We start from the raw sequence: 22,120 nt of genomic DNA, 5'->3' as shown, positions 1-22,120 counted from the left end.
ACTTGACTCAGGTGCCATTTCAGTGGCAATTTGCCTTTGGGGATGCACAGCAACACATGCTTTTAAATCTTGCTGCCATGTTCAATGTTACGATGGGATACAGTGAAAGACTTGATTCATATTCCAGCCCTATCTCCCCCGGGGTTGGAAGGGAAATCTGGGGCCATGTGAAGGTTTCTCTTCCTTTGACAAACAAACACCTTACAGTACAATAACCTCACAAGGTCCAACAATGGTAACATACATAAGCAAACAAGAAGGAATTTGATCTCTCCAATTCTAGTCAAATGTACTCTTCAGTTGAGCCCTATTTTAATTAATCAAGGGAGATAAAATACATAACTACAGTGATAACTAGTGTCTTTTAAAGTGTTTTTTTCAACTCCTTAACATGTCAATCCTAGTGAAAGCACTTTCACTCCAAATAAGACCTATTCAGGTTAAATGTATTTTATTTCCAATAGACAGAAAAGAGACTTGGGAAGTTATAAACCTGATAACTTCAGTCAAAACTCATCTTGACCACTATGTTAGTGCCCACTGCAGACTGACAGTTGCAAACTGAGCATATACAGCAAAAACAGCCCATTAGACTGCACAAAATCCCAGGTCCTATTTAATGGGGAGACAATATACTTGAGTTAGTTATTTAATATCTATTGAACTTACTTGACTGCACTCTGGGAACACAACAGAAGCCACTCAAAGAGGATTCCCTTCTCTGCCCTGCCCATCTTTTCTCTTTCCCTCCTGCCTATGTTTAATATCTCTATCTAGCATTACAACTGTAGCTGTAGTAGACACCAGTGAAGGGTGGCAATGAAGGGTAATATGAATAGCGCATGATAGGTGAATACCTGCCCCTGTGACTTTAATTATGGGGGGGGGGGGTGGAATTCTATAGTTGAATATAAATCAGAGGGAGATTATTTTCTTCTCAGTGCTTGTGTCCTGAAATATAATCAGTTCATTATTTTCAGTTATCCTTTTTTGGTTTTAATACTGAGCTGAGAAGGACTGTTTGCTTCTACGGTATGCATGTTATAACAAAGTCAGGTAAGCAACTCTTGACAGAAAATCTTTATTACTTTTCTATTAAGTGTTCCTTTTTATGTCACCTTCTAGTGTGTTAGAAAGGGACCTTGAGGGAACCCAACATAAATGAGATTGGCAGTAAGCTACTGACATGGAAAACTACAAACTCTGTCTGAAGACAAGTCACAATCTCCCAGTGCCCTAATTCTTCCATCCATTAAATAGGAATAAAGATGTTTCTTATCTCAAAACTTCAGCAAGGGAGGCACACAAGTGCCTTTTTCCAAAGCACGTTTTGGAAAATGCTGCATAATGATACAGAAAGCTGAAAGGGATAGGAAAGAACGAGAAAAAAAGAGGAAGATAAAACGAGCTACAGGAAAATTAAGGACAGAGCAACCAAAAATAGCTGGCCAATTATATACAATAAAGAATAAATTAATGTAGGTAGTATTTATGTTCACTTGCAATTTGAATACTGCAGTCACTCAGTTCTTCCCAGGAAACTCTAAGGCAATTTTATTCCTATTTTTATCAGTATTAGCAATGGAGACAACAAGAAAGATCAAAGTAGCAGACAAAAAATCTTTACAAAATCCTTTCAAAATCAGACGTGGTGAGGAAGTAGACAGAAAAGATTTTTTTTTTTCCTTTTACATCATGTAAAATGAGGGAAAACAGAGACACAGAGAAAAACAAATAAAAAATAAAGCACACAGTTTAGACTGCGGTTGAATTTTTATTGTTTTACTTCTCTGGTTGCCTTTTTCATAAAACCAACACTGTCAATTTAGTATTTAGATTCAGGCTTTAACTATGCTAAAGATCTTCTGTTGCTATAGCCATTTCATATGTCTCTCTTGGCAGCACCTTCACAAGCAGATGCAGCACATGCTGACAAAGAAGTTATTGTCAGAAATAACCCAAATAACATACCTGTGTTTGCCCTCAGAGCTTTGCTGACACAGCAATTACAGCTGATAGAGCACATAAGTCTTTCATACCCTGAGCTGACATAACTACGAAACAGAATGAAGGCCATAATGTCAACCCAGCCTTCAAAACATACTTTTCACTCCATTTTTGCTCCTTTTAATCCCCCTAAGTTCCCTCCATGAATGAGCAAGACTTAAATTAATATGGTTCCCTTTTACTTACTGGGTTTATTACAGATTAAAGTCACTCTCTACACCTTTACAGCACCTCTAATCTAAAAATCTCTGAATTGCAAGAAAAAAAAAATCTGGCTGAGTGAATCAGCAGCATCTCTCATAATTTTTTCTGTGAAATAATACCTAAATACAACATATGAAAAGCTAAGCTGTGCCCAAACCAGCAAAATATTATTCAAATAAAACAAAACTCTTCCTTACTGTTAAAAAAGATCTGTGGGAAAACCATCCAGTATATGTATTACTTTTTCTACACTCATTCAGAAGCAAGGGATTGTAGGCAACTCTTACAATGTTTTCAAAATTGCCGTGTAGCTTCAGTTAAGACTGATTATTTTATTTGTTTCCTGTATCTCTCCGCTACACACATTTCAGTATTCACAATTCAGGTATTAAAACGTTATTTGGTTCTTATATTTGTACTCTCCTGTTAAAACCTTGGTGTGTTTTTTCTGAAGCTTTCCAAACAACCACTAAACCGCTCTTTCTTTTCATTACATAACAACCGCTTCTGAAAATTATCTTCCAGATTTTGTTTTTCTTACTTCTTAAGTAAGTGTTGCTGGTGTAAGTCCCTTTTGACTGTGGGACAAGTGAGTTTGATGCTAATAAATGGCTTATTTTGCTTAGACTAAGACTACCTCTCCCCCACCAAAAAAAAAAAAAAAAAAAAAAAGCCTGACAAAAAACCTCTACATGAAGCTTTGAAGACTGAGACTGCTAAAACCAATGTGGATGAAACTAAGCTAAAATATGTATTTTTACTGTATATTTACTGCACTACAAAAGCAAATGGACGTTGACCAGTCTAGAGAGGAGCTACTCGGAACTAAGCCTTCACAAAACAAGCATGATGTTGATGTCAAGTACTTTGAACCAAGTGCTTCACTCTCAAATCCTCTTCCACATGCTTGTATAATTTACTAATATTGGCACAGTCCAAGATACCAGGTTAACTCTAACTATCCTGAAAGTTTGTTTACAATGTTAAATCAAAGATCTTGATTTTATCTGATTTATGTATTTATGCAAATACACTAATTTATTAATACATAAAATAAAACACTGTATTGTACTTACCAGTTTTGGGGTTTATTGAGAAGAATCCTTGTGGATTTCCACTTGTAATCTTGTAGGTTAATTTTTCACTTGAGCTAGAATCTGGATCAAATGCTTCAATCTGAATAACAGATACATCTTTAGGGGAATTTTCCATGACCTCTGGGTAATAAACTGGCTCTGTGGTCTGAGGAGCATTATCATTAACATCCCCAACTTCTATGTAGATTTCAATGAAAGATGATAAAGGCACAACACCTTGGTCTGTTGCATAAACAGTTAACCAGTAATGTGAAGTAGTCTCACGATCCAGGCGATCTGCAGTCTCAATAACACCTGTTTAATAGGAAGAAAGAGAAGTAGAAAATGCCCAGTAAATATGCAGAAATGTATAAAAATAGAGTAAGCAACAAGTTTAAATAAATGAATAAATAAAAATGAATACAAGTTCAAAATAACCACCATTGATTCTAAAATATGTGTTAATATACACAGACAAACATACTAAGGCTAACCCAAAACTAAAAGAAATAAAATATCAGTTCTCAGCAATTATGCATTACATATTAAATCAATAAATTACTTGATTTCCTTTCCAAAATCCTTTGAAATTTATCAGACTAGTTAACACTATTCATAAAAGTTATTTTGCCTAAAAGATTAAATCTAATGTGTAATTCACAACCTTTTGGGACCTGAATGACCCTCTTTACTCAAAAGTGAATATAGTGAATTTTGTATCATATTAAACTACCTGATTTAGATGCCAAATTCTTGAACTGTTTACCATTACACATATTAATGAGCAAATACTTAAATGTGAAAAATTCTTATGTATGTGCTCAAGTGAATTATTAGACTGAACCTTCTTAGTGTGCTGATTTACATTCACTCAAACTTCACAGAAAAGAAAATTAAAATTAACCTTTGTAGCATTAGGACTAACCAATGGCTGCCATTACTTTGGCAATGGAAAGCAGCAAAAAAGAGCAAAAATCTGCTCAATCTTACACACATAAAATTAACTACAAATTAAGGAACAGCTACACAATTCATAAACCTAATAAAAAATCTGTCTGCTGAGCCTACAGAATCACAGAATCATAGAATCAGCTGGGTTGGAAGGGACCTCTGAGATCATCAAGTCCAACCCTTGATCCAACACCGCTGCAGTTGCTAGACCATGGCACTAAGTGCCACATCCAGTCTCATCTTAAAAACCTCCAGGGACGGAGAATCCACTGCTTCCCTGGGCAGCCCATTCCAATGTCTGATCACCCTCTCTGTAAAGAAATTCTTTCTAATATGTAACCTGAACCTCCCCTGGCACAATTTAAGACCATGCCCTCTTGTCTTGCTGATAGCTGCCTGGGAGAAGAGACCAACCCCCACCTGGCTACAACCTCCTTTCAGGGAGTTGTAGAGAGTGATGAGGTCTCCCCCTGAGCCTCCTCTTCTCCAGGCTGAACAGCCCCAGCTCCCTCAGCCTCTCCTCATAGGACTTGTGCTTGAGTCCCTTCACCAGCCTTGTTGTTCTTCTCTGGACCTGCTCCAGGACCTCAATACCCTTCCTGAACTGAGGGGCCCAGAACTGGACACAGTACTCCAGGTGTGGCCTCACCAGTGCTGAGTACGGGAGATTATCTAAGCCAGAACTCACTAAAGAATTTATCCACTGTGAGGAAATACAACTTTATTTTTATAAGCAGCTTACTCTACAGGTACAGCCGTAACATGCACATGTCAAAAAGGTACATAATGTGGTATAATTGCTATGATGGGGGGGAAGAATATTAAATGGATTCATTGAACTATGGCACAAAAAACTGATCCAGTCTCTTCTACAGGTTGTCTTGGTTTAAGATATTTTTTAAACAGAACTTAAAATCAACCTGATACATGCCAGGATGAGGAAGAGAGCAAGCCCTTGCAATCACTTCAGTGGAAATTTTGAAGGGCTTTGTCACGGCTCTTACTGTTTGTTATACCGATGTACAAGCCTAATTGGGATTGCAGCCAAGATGAGTCAAACTATCACCATGACAGCCAGTTCTGGACTCTGGATAAAGCCACATAAAGTGACTATGCATGATGTGGCACTTCTTCTGAGCTCATTTACTTCACACAGATATCTATCTATATATCTATGTATACTCCCCATGAGTAAAATAGGACCTCAATAAAACTATGCCGCTGTGTTTCCATAGGAGTTCTTCAGGAGAGGAATTAACTAAGTATTGTGTTCTTCACACACTACAGACATGGTTTTTTAATGCATTATACTGGCTGAGCAAAATATTAAGAAATTACTCATTTATTCATTACTTTTTTGCCTTGTGGGAAGCTGCATAAAGATCTGATAAGGATAGTTTAAAATTTTAAGATGTCAATAAGATCATTTTAGAAGGGCTGGAGGGAATAGAATCTAATGCTTAGACCTGCAAAATACCCATATATAGCATTTCAAGCAACATAGCATTACAGAACTACCACCAGATGTCAGTGTGGAAATTGGTTTAATATAGTATCAAAGGCTACAGAACTGGAATAAAAAGGAGGGGCAAAGCATTTTCAAAATATACACGCATTACATGCAGTCTATAAAAGTTTTCCTGAAAGCAAACTAGCGGCTTTGTAATTTCCATTTTTATTTTTTGCAGAACAACATCAGCAACAACTAAGCTCTGGTTAATATTGATATTTTACATTTCCAGTCTCTCTGCCTCAGTATCTATATTTTGTTTGATGGTAGTTTTACTATTAAAACAAACAAACAAACAAATCCTATCCAGTAGTCACTGGATTTGTGCTGTGGTTACCTGCACAGTTTCTGCATGAATTTGCCCTTAAAAATGGACACACAGCCTTGAGCACCCAGTTACCTGGATTCTACTTTTGTAACTCATGTTACACCTTTTGCACCTTTCTAGTTCAGCCAAGAGACTTGCTTAAGAGTAAATAAATTTGTTACTTACTGTGGCCTCACTTCTAAACCTAAATGCTGGATGTGGCATACAAGTAGTTCATCTTAAGTCTGGGTGGATTCCATGCATGCCTTGGAAAATTCTGTAAAACCTTCATGTCCCACCAAACACAAGACTAGACTGTAATTACCTTTTAGCAAGGTTGCCAGTAATGCTGCTCTATTGCTTGTGATTCGTGCAGAAAAGAGTGGACAGGCTTATGTGCCAAACAGAGCAACTGTTTTCATTTTACACGTCCTGCTTTCTTAACAGTAGCTGCATCAGAAGTGGCAGATTAATTTTAAGATAGTCCTGACTGATTTTAAAGAAAGATAAAAAGAGACTCTTGTGGAAATGAAGCTCTCCTCCTGCAATCGGCTCACCTAACATTTACAAATTCTACCTCCTTAGTTATCAAAGCCTACCTCAAGGAAAAAGAAGTCTGAAGCTATTTTGCTTTTGTAGAGTGTCAGTTCTCAAGTATCCATTCTCTTAAGTCACATACTTTAAAAGGGATAAAGGGGAAAAAAGTACCATACCAAAAATAACGGTATCTCAAATAGAAATATGTGAAAAGACTACAGGGACAGTGACTAACAGTATGATACAGCATACATGAGCAACTTTATCTTCTGGTTACTTTTTAATTTTAAATTACATCTGCATATATAATGTTATTTCTGTATATTTTAAATTGGCTTTTGCAGGAATGTTCAATGAAATGGTCTAACGGACCAATGAATGGTCTGATCTTCTGACCACTGAAAAAGTTATGCAACACAAATCTTTATCCAACAGGGCAGCTCTGGTTTTCAGAATGTCTCAGATTTTCTACAGGGTCATTCACACTTTAAGCATGCATTAGTCAAAGTAACATGAAATCTCATTATTTTTTCATTTTTCTCATGTCTCTCACCCAACACGTCCTGAACTGTTGGATGAAAATTTTTACTCGATGTGCTCTTTATAATTCCAAACTGAAATAGAAAGCATCCAGGAAAACAATTTTATGATCAGTCAGCTATGCAAAAATGTCTACCTAACAAACTGTTTAACACTAATCAACAGATTAATTCTTGAATGAACCTTTTTTAGAGGCATAAAAGGTACTTAAAAAACCATTTTAAAATAGATGGAAGTAGACAGGTATGTGTATGCAAGTTTGGAAACTCGTATTTGTGGATGGCACTTCCCTGGTAGTGTTCAAGTCTGGCTTTCTTTGAGCAACCTGGTGTAGCAGAAGGTGCCCCTGCCCATGGGTGGGGTGTGGAAGTAGATGATCATTAAGGTTCCTTCCAACCCAAACAATTCTACAATTCTATCACAGGTAAGTGGATTACTTAGACAATATCAAAAATGGAGACTCAAAATAGCATTCCTGCATTATAAAAGCTATGCAAAAGGGAACGGGAAGATAAGGAGAAAAGGCTTGCCTTCACCCCTCACACACTGAGGGGGGTGGAGGACACACCTAGTTCTCCTTCATCGCTCAAAGCTGCAGGAATGGCGAGGGAAGTCATGGATGGTCTATTAATATGACTCAGCTTTCTTCCTGTTGTTTCCACCCAGCAATAAAATGGAATAGATAACAATCCAGTACATGCATCTAGGGGTGGGGGGAAGCTCCGACTACCAAAACTTGAATTTCTTCTGGTTCTACATCAGCATTTATGTTACAAAACACAATCAAAACTAAATGCACATAACTGTATGGAGTACTTAGGAGTACTGTCTCCTTTAGTGCTACTGTACAACCTGACCTTACATCAGTAATTACAAAACATCATCCTATTGTCATTACTCTAGTTGAAATTGCTCCTGCTTCTGCAAGTTTAACACTAATTTTTTCCTAATTTTGCTTATGAGAACACTAATAACTTCATCTTTAATTTCTATGCAACAGTAATGAATATAAATGCATGTAAACTTCAGTTGCCTACTATACCTTCTAAAGAACATAATCTCAGAAAGTAACTGATTCCTTTTTGGTTTTAAACAAAGATAATGATCATTCTCCCACCAAACCACAGGTCTAGAACCAGTCATTGCTTGGTGTGTCAATTTTCTGCTTTTGCAAATGCTGACTATAGTGTTCTATTTTACATGTATGCGCAGTGTAAGACTGTATGCTGTCTGAAAGTCAGCACTCAGCGCTCACGGAGTTTATAAATTCGAAGAGAAATAACGGAACAGTTTTAAGTAAGAGTCAATTTGTTTTAATCTTGCAGTCATCTAGATCCATTAAAATGTTGATCCATATCATCAGTTTCAACAACATATTTTGGCTCCTAGAAAACATTTTTCTTGTTTTTCTTCCAGTGGTGCAAAGCACATTCAGGGAGTACAGCTTAAATGCCTCTATTACATCTTCTATGCTGTAAAAGCTCAGTTTCTGCTTCAATTCTTCACTCATTCACAGAAAATATTTAATCATCCAATTTCTCATCCATGCCCTAACACTGAAGCAATCTGGCAATTTTAACTTTTGCAAACCATTTGCTTTTTATGTGGCAAGATAAGTAGAGAAATCTTATACCAGAGAATCTTTAGCATGTATGGTAATCCCAAAGACTTGTAAAAATTATTGTTCAAAAAATACAGTGAAGTGAGGATTTCAAAAACATTTTTCACTTGACTGGATATGCAATCTTGAAGCCTTTCAGGTAGTCAGGATAAAAAGAAATTCAAATTCAGTCGCTAACCGCCAGAGGGGAATGCAAAAGTTGCAATGTTTCTGAGTCATCTGCAAGGGGTCATCAGAGCTGATTTCACAATATTCATGTCTGAAATTTTAGGCTACATATTGTTTCCTCTTGATGCAATAAGACTTTTCTACCAATCTCATTAAAAGAAGGTAAGATTTCTAAGTGAAAACTATAGAATAGAATTTGGACAGAACTTAATGTGGAGGAACAGGATGGTTTGTGAATACAGAAAATGAGGAAAAAATCAAAACATTAACCCCACTGTCAATAAGAACCAAACATTTCTTCCAATTTAAATTGACAACCCAAGTCACTACAACCAAAATCACTCTTAAAAACAGAAATAAAACACAAAAATCCACCTCAAATCTGACAGTCTTACATATGCCAATTCTATCTAATTAACAAATGCTCAAACTATAATACTTCCAATTCCCAGGGATGATCCTCCTTAAGTGTGATTATCCATGAGAACTCTAATTAACGATATTAATGATTCTGTAATGGAAATCAAAATCAGCAATCATTTCTCAGCAAAGCATGATAAGTGCACTTTAGCAGAATTTGCCCTGAGAGTGACATTTGAAACAAACTAAAAGAAATCCCTGGTCTGGAACATGATGCTTGAAATCTGATTACCAAGTCAATTAATCTAACTTCTAATAAGCTCGGCAAATCAAAAAGCTTCTTCAGCTGCTTTAAAAGCAATTGGGGGAGAAGGAAAGGCAGTATTTTAAGAATTTCATGAACAAAAGTTTTGATCAAATATAACCTTCAATGAACAACCAATTCAAATCAAAGTTCTAAAAGCCAGTGGATTAAGCCTGTTATAAACACAGAGGCCTGCTGTCCCTCGATGGCATAAGTCTGCCAACACACCAATCCAGACTGTAACTTTGTCCTGAATTCTAAACAAACAGTAAGTCTCTGCAGGGTAAACTATCACTAAGGCCTCCACAACCTTTTGAATTAAAGATAAAATTGGGGGAAATGCTCAGCACACACTGCAGTTTACTACCAGAATCTCTGCTATCTCTAGATAAGCAGCATGTATTTTCCATAAAGTTCTTAATATTTATGAAATTATCTTTTTATGTGAACAAGGGCCAAAGAACCCCAGCTCCCAGAAGTTTACAGTTCTTCTAGACAAATTTCTGCTTTACATTTTGTGAAACTTTCCTTAGTTGCTGTTAAAACAAGGAAAGAATCACATCAGCCTTGTTGACAGAGGTTTGGTTGTTTGCTTTTTTAAGTAAATTCTTATTTAATATAATACTGTCATACTTTGGTTTCTAATGTTAAACAAGTCAGAACAGACAGTTTTCAGGTTGTTACTAAAATCTCCACATTTGCACAGCCAGAATAGGCCAGAAAAACAAAGACTATTTACAAAGTTGGTGTTTTCCGCTTCATTTTTATTTCTGCTCATCTTATTTAAAATAGTATCTATTCTAACCAATACTTTGCCTCTTAGTGCAAGTTAGTGACAGCGCATTTCTTCAGCACTATCCAGATCAAACACAGATGAACACAGAGGGCTTCCTTGGCGGACTTCTTATTCCTATTCGTCTCTTCTTATATGCTCTGTTTTTCTTAGATTTTTTTCTTAGATTACTACCTACCATGACATGATAAGTATTTTTCTGAGCTGTAGGACTACAGAGGCTATAGTGGAGCTGACAGGATTAAAAAAACCAAAAACACCATCCAAAAAACCCCAACAAGCCAGGAAAGAGCATCTAGCATAGGAGAAGATGCAGTGCTTGTCTGCTTCTCAGCAGTCCCCAAAGGCCTTAAACACAAACACGTCCATACTCTTTTGTCCTCCTTTTCCCCCTGAGTAACTTCTAGAGGCACAGTCAAATCAGGACAGTTGGCAAGTGCAACACACTGTGTTCCTGTGTGTTATGCATGGGGTTTCGAGGTGTTTTTTCTCTACTTTATGATTCTTGTCAGAAATGCTAAGAAAAAGCAATGTAACCTGAAAAAAAGAGTTAATTTATTAATAATTATGGCATCCAGACTCACAACATAAAACAGACTACAGCAGACTGGAGTGCACTATTTACAAGTACTACATCCATCTGTAGTACTAGTAAAAACTGTGATTCTAGTACTAATTGTGGCTGGTATCATAGCTCAGATTTCTTACACTTTTACAGCAATTGAAAAAATAATATTTCTGTGTTTCTGTAAACTTCTCAACTTTCTGATAACTTCTAGCTATCACTATAGTCTTGAAGCAGCAGCCAAGTACAGTTACAACCCTACATGCCATTTTATAAATTGAAGGTTTTGAAACATGTAACTCTATGGAACTCTGAAGAAAAAAATTACTTTTCCCCTGAGGCTGCTGAGCTACTGTAACTCAGGCCTCTATCAAACACCAGTGTGCGCAAGAAAACTAAGCCTTAAGCCCACTGTTCTTTTAAAGTAGCATCCCATGCTAATGTCAACAAAATTTAATATTATTTGATCAGTCAGGTGATAACCACTTAGTAAAACCAAAATTAAGACAGCACAATATCACACCAGACTTAATTCTACACAAACCAACTATTCTTAAGCACTGAAAATTTCATGTATGTCCTGCCACAGAGACAATGAACTATTCAGTACTTAAATTATTGGCGAAAAAGACCAAAATCTCCATCCTGTGAACTCCTTGAAACAACCTCCTAAAGAAGGAATGGAATGAGATTCCTTTTGCAGAAGCGATATGTCAGCTTGTCCATTCTATAAACATGTCAGAATGCCAAGAGAAGCACTGCACTCTTAAAATACTAAAGACGTGTGGCAGGTAGTGTGAACTTTTAAAAAGCACATACAATCTCTTTTTTAAGAGAAGCAATATTTTTGACAAATAAACTGAGTTGGAAAAGTGCTAGCCTGACTTTTATGACATGTGCACTTTGAACAGGAAGCATTATGTGATTATGATTCTATGGAACAAAGTGAAAAAGCCACCCAGAGAAATATGATTTGCTCTTCAGCTGCATAGCAATTTAAAGCTTATCACTGACAATGCAAGCTACTCACATATCAGACTTCTTATATCTCAAGATTCACAGACTAAACTATACTGTTTCAGAATATAAATAATCCTTGGTTGCAGCCCTGAAAGAGAGCAGAAAGTTTTAGCAACTATTGCTTGCCACTTAATCATACATGAACAAGAGGTGTTCACTGCTTTTCTCTCTCTCCTCTTCTCCAGGAGCATTAATTAGGCACAGCTAGAAAGACTGTAACCTGGCAACAAACCACTGATATTGTGTTTTGCATACCTCAAAGAATTCGGGTGACTTGTTTGCAAACATGTCTGAGGAATATGAATGAATCAGTTATGCACAATTTAGTTTGAAATAGTTTCATTTTTCCTTTTTAACCATTCAGTGATTCTTCTATTTTGCCTAATCTGCATCTTAAATTAACACATTCTGATTTATTTTTTAAATAATTTGGTGACTTTACCTTTTACATGCATCCTGGTTAACTGTACTTTAATATTAGAAACAGAACAAAACAAACAAATAAACAAAAATAAATTAAACCACACCCCATACAAACCAGCCTTGAAAGAGTCAGTATCAAATTATATTTGCGGCTACAGAGTTACGATTTTCATATTCACCCCAAGAGTCTTTAAGTAATATCATCTAACATATGTCATCAATATAAATGTTCCTTCTAATAGTTACAGCGAGTCACATATATTTTACAGCTTTTACATATTTAATATTCAGTAAGTTTCTACACAGTGCTTTTAATGCACATATATATATACACATATATATATACGTAATATTTTTTCTTTATAAGAAAGGCAATGAAAAGCTTAATCTTTACAATTTTGGGTTCAGAGAATGCACAGGAAAAATTTAACTCAGGAAAAGCTATTAAAAAAAATACTTAAAATAAGTCAAAAGGTAGATTCTGGAAAATTTAATTAAATTTTATTTATAGCACTTTGAAATAGAAAGCTACACACATTTCAAGTTGTGTCTTGTACTACCAGCTGAGAAATCATGCTTAGCTGGGACTGTTAAATAGAAAGCAACTCTTGTTGCTATTTCAAGGACAAATTGCTCCTCTTCTAACAAGTCAAGGCTTAGAAAGTTTCAAGTAAAATCATTATCAGTATCAGCAAGTTGATAAAACTGTAGCAGTTGCAAGACCTTCAAACATGTCAAGTCCATCATTGCTTGCCCTCTTTTCAGGGACCAGTTCTGGGAGGGGGAAGGGAAAGAACACCGCTGCAGACCATATCTGGTTTCTAGAGTACTTAGAAACCACCCTTAACGGAGTATAGGAACCATCATCAGCAAAACAGATTTGAAATTTTAACTAAACAAAACCAAACTGAACAAAGCAAAACCTCAATAATAATAAAATAATGATGTGTTTTAATTGTCAAATTTAACTTCAGTGAACCGTTCTGGATGTAGTGAAGTTTATAGCCAAATCCAGTTTTGCAGCAATATCTAAGGAAATCTGATATTAGCACAAGCTTTCAAAACTTCCCAAATTCCATTTAAAAACCTACTGTATTTCAATTTAAACAATTTCTGTATATGACCCCAATGGAACAACCACACAAGTAGTTAATGAAACAATCAGATACTATCAGTGTCCAGTCAAACCTGTCTCACTTCTGTAAATGCACAGAAATTTATCAATGCATTTTCTGTCAAACACTTTTTGGGGACAAAAACTTGGCATCCAGAGAGCCCAGTAAGTGTTCAAATTCAAACTTTGACGTGCATCACTTCCGTGCTATGAACATATTGTAATTTGAATTATGTTCAAGTGGAGGGAGAGAGGGTCACTATTGATCTCTGCTACATGTAGCTTATACACCAGGTAGGTACACAGAGATTTGAAGAAATACAGAATATTCAACAGTTAAGAGTAGCTCTGCCTTAAACAAACCTCTAGAGATAGCACAAAGACGTGCATAGTTAAAGCTCTACAGCAAACAAAGACTGTATTTTAAAAAAATGAGAAAACACGTTCTTCACATCTTAGTTAAATGGGTGAAGTAGAATAAAAAATTAGGGGGAAAAAAAGAATTGTAAATAATTAGATGCAGTAACACTTCAAGTTCCAGTTGCTACCACACTGCTTTCCACAGATTTGTAAAAAAAAAAAAAAAAAAGTCAAGTGAATAGAGAACACAATATTTAGACCATACATAAAATGAAAAAGTTCTGAAAATATGTTCTTAAAATTGTCTACATAAAATATTATGTCCAGAAATTATGATTCAGTACTAGATAGTCTAGGCTACAAGCAATAAATCTGCTAAAGTCCACAAACATTGTTAACTTCCTTTCAGGAAGCTGAGGGGTTGGCGAGGGGGAATTTTCCCAATTAGAAGATCCCTGATGGGGTTACCTTAGAATGCAACTGATTACTTCCAGTTCAAAAAATCTTTTGGGACAATGGCAGAGAGCTCCCATTGTCAGCCTCATTTATGGTTATTTTAATCGCTCCAGCTTATTTTTGTCAGCTAGGTTGCTTGTATGTCAAGCTTTTGGACAGGCAATATAATTGCTATACAGAGGAACAGTACCATGTTGCTAAAACTCAGTATGGAGAGACATAAAAACCCCCTGATGAGTACACATTAGGGAAATGAAATGTTAACTCCTATGTCAATATGAAAAATTATTGTAATACAACCACATATGATCTATGTTTCTTTGAAAAGAGAGCAAGTAAAGCAAACTTTGCTGTTAACATGAGCAGTCATTCATGATTTGAGAGAAAGCTTGCTAAAAAAAACATGACTGAACTACTACATCAACATTACATCAGGTTTATAAAATATTAGTGAAAACGGAACAAACTGCCAGCAGGTTCTCGGCTAAGCATGTGGGCTCTCAGTACCCACAAAAGCTTCTCTTACTGTGTTACATGAGCAAGGTTTGCAGGATCTGATGCAAGTCATTGCTCTGGTCACTCATCCCCCTTATTCAGGACGGTTTTTTGTCTTCAGGTAAAGACAAAACGGGTTACTATGTCCCAAGAAATGCAATTACATGTATTATAAAATCAAAATAAGAAACCATGTTTAAGCAAAATACTTTGGGATAATACTGTTATGCTAGTCAGTTACCTTCATGACCAACAGAGAATTACTACTGAAATGTAAGTAATTCAGTAACAAGTGAATTCTACAGGTCTACTGTTTGTTTACTTATGAACATCAAAGACAAAGAAAAATGTATTAAATCAAATTTTTAGAATGAATGCGCACTTGCTTCTGCATAAGAAATGCAAAGGATCAATTTCTATGTTCTTTGGCAAAGTTTATAAGCATTTCTTACATAAATATACAAACATACACATATATGCTCTTCGGAACTCTGGTTTCACTCTGCAAAATCCCTTCACTATCAATCTTCTTAACACTGAGCAACTGTTGACAATGAATGTGGTAATATTACCACTCCAACAATTTAACTGGGAAACGGGGAGCCCCTGAAGGGGAAATTCCTCTGCAAATGGCCCCAGGAATTTCAAAACTAACTGGAGTTGACAGATTAACCTAGGAACCCCTTAGGCAGAAGAAGAGGCTACAAGGAAAATAATGAGACGCATGGGAAGCCAATTATGCACAAGAGCAACACATTTAATTGTTCAGAAACTGGTTTGTTGATCCAGAAGGATCAAGCTGTTTAGACCTCTGCAAACTATTAAAAGCTGGACAGTTCTGCAACAAGTATACTTTTTAAACCTTACAGTTCATAGGTTTTGTCTCTAAGTTTCAAGGTTTAACAACCATCTTAAATAAGGAAAATTGCTCCATGTACCCCAAGAATCTTTTTCCTGCATTCACAGGATGTCTCTCAGATTCCCTTTTCGGTGGCAATTTGAATAACTGCGGCCTACCTTGAATTACTTCCACAAAAGTGGCACTGAAGGCCCAGCAAGTCCAACACAGCAGTCCTACCCTTCAGTAAGAAGCAGTTACAGCTGTGTTCCACAGCAACACTGGCTCACGACTAACCAACATACAAAAAATTATCATTTAGCACGGGTGTGTTATTTACTCGTGTTTGTGCTTTGGACTGCTGCAATTTTGCTTCCAGTTTTCAGTCTCCAAACAATTTTCAGCCGCAGAAACTGCTGGTTAACAATGACAATTTCCAGACCAGCTCTGAGCAAGAAAAGATACTGAAACTTATCAAAAGGCAGGTAGCGTGTTGAGCAATAGTGGAAATCAAGCTATCGCTGCCATTCACGTTACTACACCAAGTAGCTATATACACAATGGTACTTAATTCCTGTCAACAGAAATGCTGCTTCCAAGCAGATTTTTGTGTACAAAGAGAAGATGGTATACCTGTGGGCATGCAAGCACATCGACAAAGTCACGAGATTAAAGCATCTGGGATCCAGTGACATCAGAAGATATTTTCATCCTTGTTCTGACAAAGATTTATTAACTTACAAAGTATTCGTTTATTTATTCAGACTTTACTTCTACTCACATATCCAGAGGGGATTCTACACTGATCAGTACTTATCATATTAATTTTTTTATTACCCTTATTTGCCTTTACATATGAATCAAATTAAACACAAGGCCATACACAGAAATATTTCTGAACTTATCTGTTTTTGAGTAAAAATTTCAAGATACGGGAATCGTGAAGTCAATTTTGGTATTATAAAATTATGTGCATTCTCTTTAGTTATGATTATTGTATCAAGTAAATGAGAAATCCTCCATTTGTAAGCAAATTCTTGTATGCACACTGAAGAATCCATACCCAACATCTAAAAAGGAAACTTGTAACTAGAAAACTGGAAATGACTTACCAGATGCCAAAGTATATTTATTTGTAAAGGGCCTTGGATGTTTGTTGGGAAATATGTTCAGTCTTTGTCACATAAATAATGGATAACTGCCTGTACAGTTTTAATCAACACTCTCCAGAAAAAAGAAAATTACTAAAGGTAGCAGAAATGAATGCAAGTTAACAGTTAAAAAATATAAAACTCTGTAAATTTAATTCACTTTATATTTATTGCTTACTAGTAGAACCTGCAAGCATTTGGATAAACAGACCACAGAGTCTCTCTGATAGAATTTCCCTTGGAAAAGCTGTTAATTATTCTCCACAGAAACATTTTTTCCTGAAGATAACTGCACCCTTCGTAACAATACCAAGGAGAATGAGTGATGAAATAACTCTCCATACAACAATCATTTGTTATAGAGCTATAATAAATGTAGATGAACTCTGTCTACACTAGTACACTTAGTGTAAATGAAAGAACAATACTATATTGTAGGTAAGTAGTAGACCATTTAGGCACAAAATGCAAATTGCTCCCGAACCATTTAAGATTTTTCTCTTGTTTAAGAAATTCACAGAATCTGCAGCGACCAGATGGAGTTGCATCAGGTGATCTTCTCACATCTCCATATCTGTGCACAACTGTTGTCAACAAAATATTTTCAAATGCTGGCCATTCTTGTGTTTGATTAGACTGAATGACTCGGTTTCCAAAGGATTTTTATCACCTCTTGAATTACAGACTTGGCATGGCATGTATTTCTTACTCCATTTCCTCCTATCATCACATGCTGGATCAATATTCACTGAAACATTTAATCCACATAATCTGCAGTAATCTTGCTCTCACTCTAATCATCACTCTTACCTTTTTATTAAACAATGCACATCAAAACTGATGTGTCACTTGAGTCAATGACAACTTGACAACTCATATTTCACTAACAGTTTTGAACCTTCTCACACTTATCTGCTCTACCTGATCTGTATCTGGAAAGACTGAAGTCAGTCCAAAATTTCAACACAAAATTTCATCATGCGGTATGACCATTTTTAAGCAAGCAAAAAGGTAACGAAAGATTATTTTTTTCTTTAATATTTGTGGGCTTCTGTACTTTAAAGACAAGTCCTCATTCAGAAGTCTGATCAGGAATGGTGTGAAATAGTTGGGATTATGAACTGCTTAGATTTTTATCCCTTTTTTTCCTGAGCTATGTTTTGCCTATATCCATATACAACATGATCCACTTATTAACAAATTACTATCTCCTCTTGCATCTTTTTTTACATTAAAATGCTCTGGACAAACACGGGCAACCTAAATATTACTGTACTAGCCAGGAGCACAGGTAAAAAGCACATTCATATAATCAAACATCAAAGAAAGGCACAGGCCATTTTTCCATTTCTGATAAATCTGCTAAAATTGGTACTGTAATATTCAAACTACCTTCAAAGTGAGCTATCATACCAGACTTCTTATGCAAAGGCATAGCCATCTTTCCTTCCCCCCTCCCAAAGTAATTAACATTCCTTGCACAGACAGCTGGACATTTGTTAATCATTAACTGTTTGTGAAATAAAGACAGGGAGAGAAACTCTCATCCATTCCTCACAATGGTACACAAAGAAATTCTGTTAGAAAGAAGATACAGTGAATACTGTAAAATTGTTTACAGTAACAAAAAGATGTTGTATTATCATAGCACAATCAGTATGTTGCTGACAATATCTGTTTTTGTAAGCAAGACTTTCCACGTTCAAACCTAAGTAATTAACTCAGGAATTTAAGCACTAAAAAACGAGCACTTTCAACTAAAACAGAAGGAAGGAGGTATCTTTTAAGATGATGAAGTATGCTGTTAATCTCTTGGATAATAAAATAGTACATACAACCAGAATCGCAACAGCAAATATAATAGAGGCATAACCAACGCACACATTCCAATCTTATCTAGAATCACTTTGATTCCCTCTACCTTGCTTTCATTACAGGAAGGGCACAGCAAGGGCACTCCTCTCAGATCAAACAGAAAATTCCACAGACAGAAGTTTCCACATGTCTGATTCGTTGTAGATTAAACCCTTATCATTAGACAGTAATCTCTAATTTTCATAAAGACAGGATATACCCTGTCATGGCAAATCTACAGGCAAAGGGGGGACAGGGATTAAAAAATATAAATATAAAACCCCTGTAGAATGAAGATGTTTTCCCTAGGAAAGAGCTACGGGTGTCACAGCTTTGGAGAAATGGAGGGGACAAGGTATCAACTAACACGAAAGATCACATACATAATTCCATAATCCATAATTCCATTATAAACTTCTTTGCACTGAAAGTCTTTCAAGCTGAACTACCAAACTCCCTCTCCCTCATAAATACAACAAGGACTACAGGCAACGCATATGAGAAGTCTGTATTCATTTTTAGCACATTATGTTACATATCTTCATTTTTTTTAACCACATGACTGGAGTGGTTCTGTAATGCTCATGTACATTACCAGTACCATTAAAATCAGAAGGCTATTCTGTAATTATGCTTCTTGCATTTTCAAATTTTAACATAATAATCTTTTCATCCTTAAGTCCCGTACAAAATACAAATAAGCGTGCTATGATCAGCAACTTCAAAACCAAAATGCAAAATCACTTTCTTGTGTACAGAGGTGGTTTCAAGCTCTTTGCATCAGCAAAACAAAAAATTGCCTTTTGTATAAACATCCAAAATGACTGATTTAAGAAACATGCAGATTTTGGAAGCAAATCATGTCAGTGGGGATTCTTCTAGGTAGAAGATTAGGCAACAGGTAGAAGAAATGCAATTACTGAATTTTCTGTGTGTAACCTGCCCCATCATATAGGCAGATATTCAATTCTGGTATCAGTGATACCACCACAGACAAGTCTGCAAAGACACAGAACTCTGAGCTGAAAGAGCTATCAACGACCACTTATAAGAACCATGAAGATAGTGATTGTCCTTTACCACAAATACTTTAAAATTAAATAGAAGCAGCTATTAGAAGCATGGATAGAACACAAGAAATTTGGGGAAACCTCATTTCTGAATAAAGAAATGATCTGTTGCAGTCATGTTCCTAGATTCTTCAGACAGTTCTGTTTTCCAAAAAATTCCTCTCTGATGGCACCGGAATGCTAGAAATTTTCCTTTCTTGAGCCACATGGAGAGTGATGAATTGAAAACTCATTTTTGGTCACGTTCAGATGTCCAGCATAATAAAGTCACAGATGTAATAAGAATGATACACAGATTATAAAATGGACCTCCAAAACATAGTTTCAGCAAAGCCCAAAGTATTTTTAAATCCAAGTTCTAAAGCTGCAACTACTGCATGTAATAAATCATGGAAGTTTGCCAAATACTCATGTAGGTTTGTCCTCTGTTAAATATGTCCAAACGCTGTATGAATAAAGTCTAAAATCTTCAAAGAAAAGAATAAACATTACGCAATCATTTCAAGTGTCCCTCCTTTGACCTTAATATGTACTTCAAAAGCTCAGCAGATGCTTAGTAGGAAATAAATCCCCAATTCAACAGATGTACCAACAGTGATATAGCAAGATGCACCTTCCAAAGCTTTTGGCAACCCTTCCCTTTTATTATTCCTCTGCTCACAAGTACTTTTCAAGTCAAAGAGAGACCCAAGCAAGTTAATAGGCCCTTAATAAGTATTCCATTGCCTGAACTGATTGCTGTTTATAAGGTAATCTTTCAGACCGCATGTGGCTCAGCTCAGTTCATTTCCTACAGAGACACAGCCCCCAGGCAGCTCCGTTTTCATCAAACCAAGTTGTAACCCAATCAACACCTTTCACAACAAAACAATCCCTTACTTTCAGCATGCCTGCAACAGAGGAGAGGAGCCCCAGCTTTTGAATGGCATCTCTACTTGGCAGCTAAGGTGATGCTTTACTCAGCAGGACACCTAAGAAGACTCTAAAACTACTTTGGAAGATCCCCCTGCCAACAGAAAACATAAGATGATGTTTGTCTAAAACTAATTCACCTTTTTTCAAAAGACACATTCTAAAAGCTACATTAACAACCTAATAGCACTTTGGAAGTTACCACCATCACAAATGCAAATTACATTGTTTCCTTCTAGCCTAAAAAAGAAAAATAATTCCCTAGTTCCAGGCTGCTCAGGACCTTGGTCCAAATCCAGGCCTCTTTAACCTCTGCCAAACTGAAACTCAACGTTAGTTCTAAATGTCAGGCTTAGTTTGATGCACCCGAAAACAAACATGAATGTAACAGCATCATACCACAGGTTAAGCCAGTGGCACCATTAATTCTAGACCTCGGACTGAATATAATCACGCCCTCAGTACAGTAGTACAAAGCTGCAAACTGCAGTCAAGACCAGATGGTCCCTGCCAGGTTAACCAGGTAACCTCTTCTGAACTCGAGTACTCACATGCACTTGACTAAATTCAGGTGTCAGGCAGCCAGTCTATGGTACCAGCAATCAAGTGAAATAACTCACATCCAAAAATTAGTTATCTCCTAGGAAAATGCTTTCTGGATTGCTTTCTGTGGATAGCAGCAAATTTAGGACTTGTCCTCAGTCAGATGGACAGTGGGTGCCTGGCTCTACCTTCATTTCTTCAAACAGACACAAATTGTGCTAAACTGGGTCAATAACGCTTAAAAAAAAAAAGTTTTTAAACCTCTCCTAATACTACAGGAGATCTAGGAAAATAAGAGTCATTATTAGTACGCTGCTCTTACAACTATTTGTACTGTCTCCTAAAAGAGAGCCTATGTGCCAAATGCCTCATTTTTAAAACCATAACAAATTGGTGGAAAATATATTTTAGTTGCATGAAATTTTACGCAAATGTTTTTTAAACTCAAAATACTACTCCATTTAGGCACAGTTACTTTTTTTTAAGCATAACTAATTTTTTATTGCACAATGGCATGAGCTTGCCTTTATGCCACTGAAGAAAAACACCATAAAACCAGAATGAAACCATACAGATCATCAGCTCAGTCAACTTCACTCTCCTTTTCAACGTCATACTGAACACATGGAAACTCACTGGATACCCTTAAATAGAAAGCAGAAAATAATATCCTATTTTACAAATAGTCTACTCAAGTTTTTTAATATCTGTAATTAACAACCACAAATATGTCTCCTCAATTTAAGTGTCCCACAAAGACACAGTTTTCTTTCTCATCTTGCAGACTTAGTATTTCAGCTGTGTTCCACATATTGCATGCTTGACTATCACTGAAAATTATGGTTGGGAAGAGAAGTCATAAAAACATGGGATAAATGCTTTAAAAAACAGGTTACTGTGTTTGGTTGGACATGGTACTGTAAGTGGCTTTACTATTTATT

General features: G+C 36.2%; 1 protein-coding gene across 9 annotated transcripts in view; it reads right to left on the bottom strand.

The window, feature by feature from the left end:
- Positions 1 to 22,120, bottom strand: part of FAT1 (FAT atypical cadherin 1) — a 107,750-nt gene that overhangs the window by 66,264 nt on the left and 19,366 nt on the right. For all 9 annotated transcript variants that reach the window (XR_003526393.1, XM_027635618.1, XM_027635619.1 and 6 more), the window contains exon 3: positions 3,288 to 3,602. Coding sequence is in view for 8 of the 9 variants with exons in the window: in XM_027635618.1 (XP_027491419.1) it covers positions 3,288 to 3,602 (315 nt within the window). In the remaining variant the exon portion in view is untranslated. The remainder of the gene's footprint in view (positions 1 to 3,287; positions 3,603 to 22,120) is intronic.

This window comes from Corapipo altera, unplaced genomic scaffold (assembly GCF_003945725.1).
Source record: "Corapipo altera isolate COAL_440 unplaced genomic scaffold, ASM394572v1 22b, whole genome shotgun sequence".
Lineage (NCBI taxonomy): Eukaryota > Metazoa > Chordata > Aves > Passeriformes > Pipridae > Corapipo > Corapipo altera.
The sequence above is the reverse complement of the archived record's forward strand: the minus strand, read 5'-3'. Positions and strand labels throughout refer to the sequence as shown.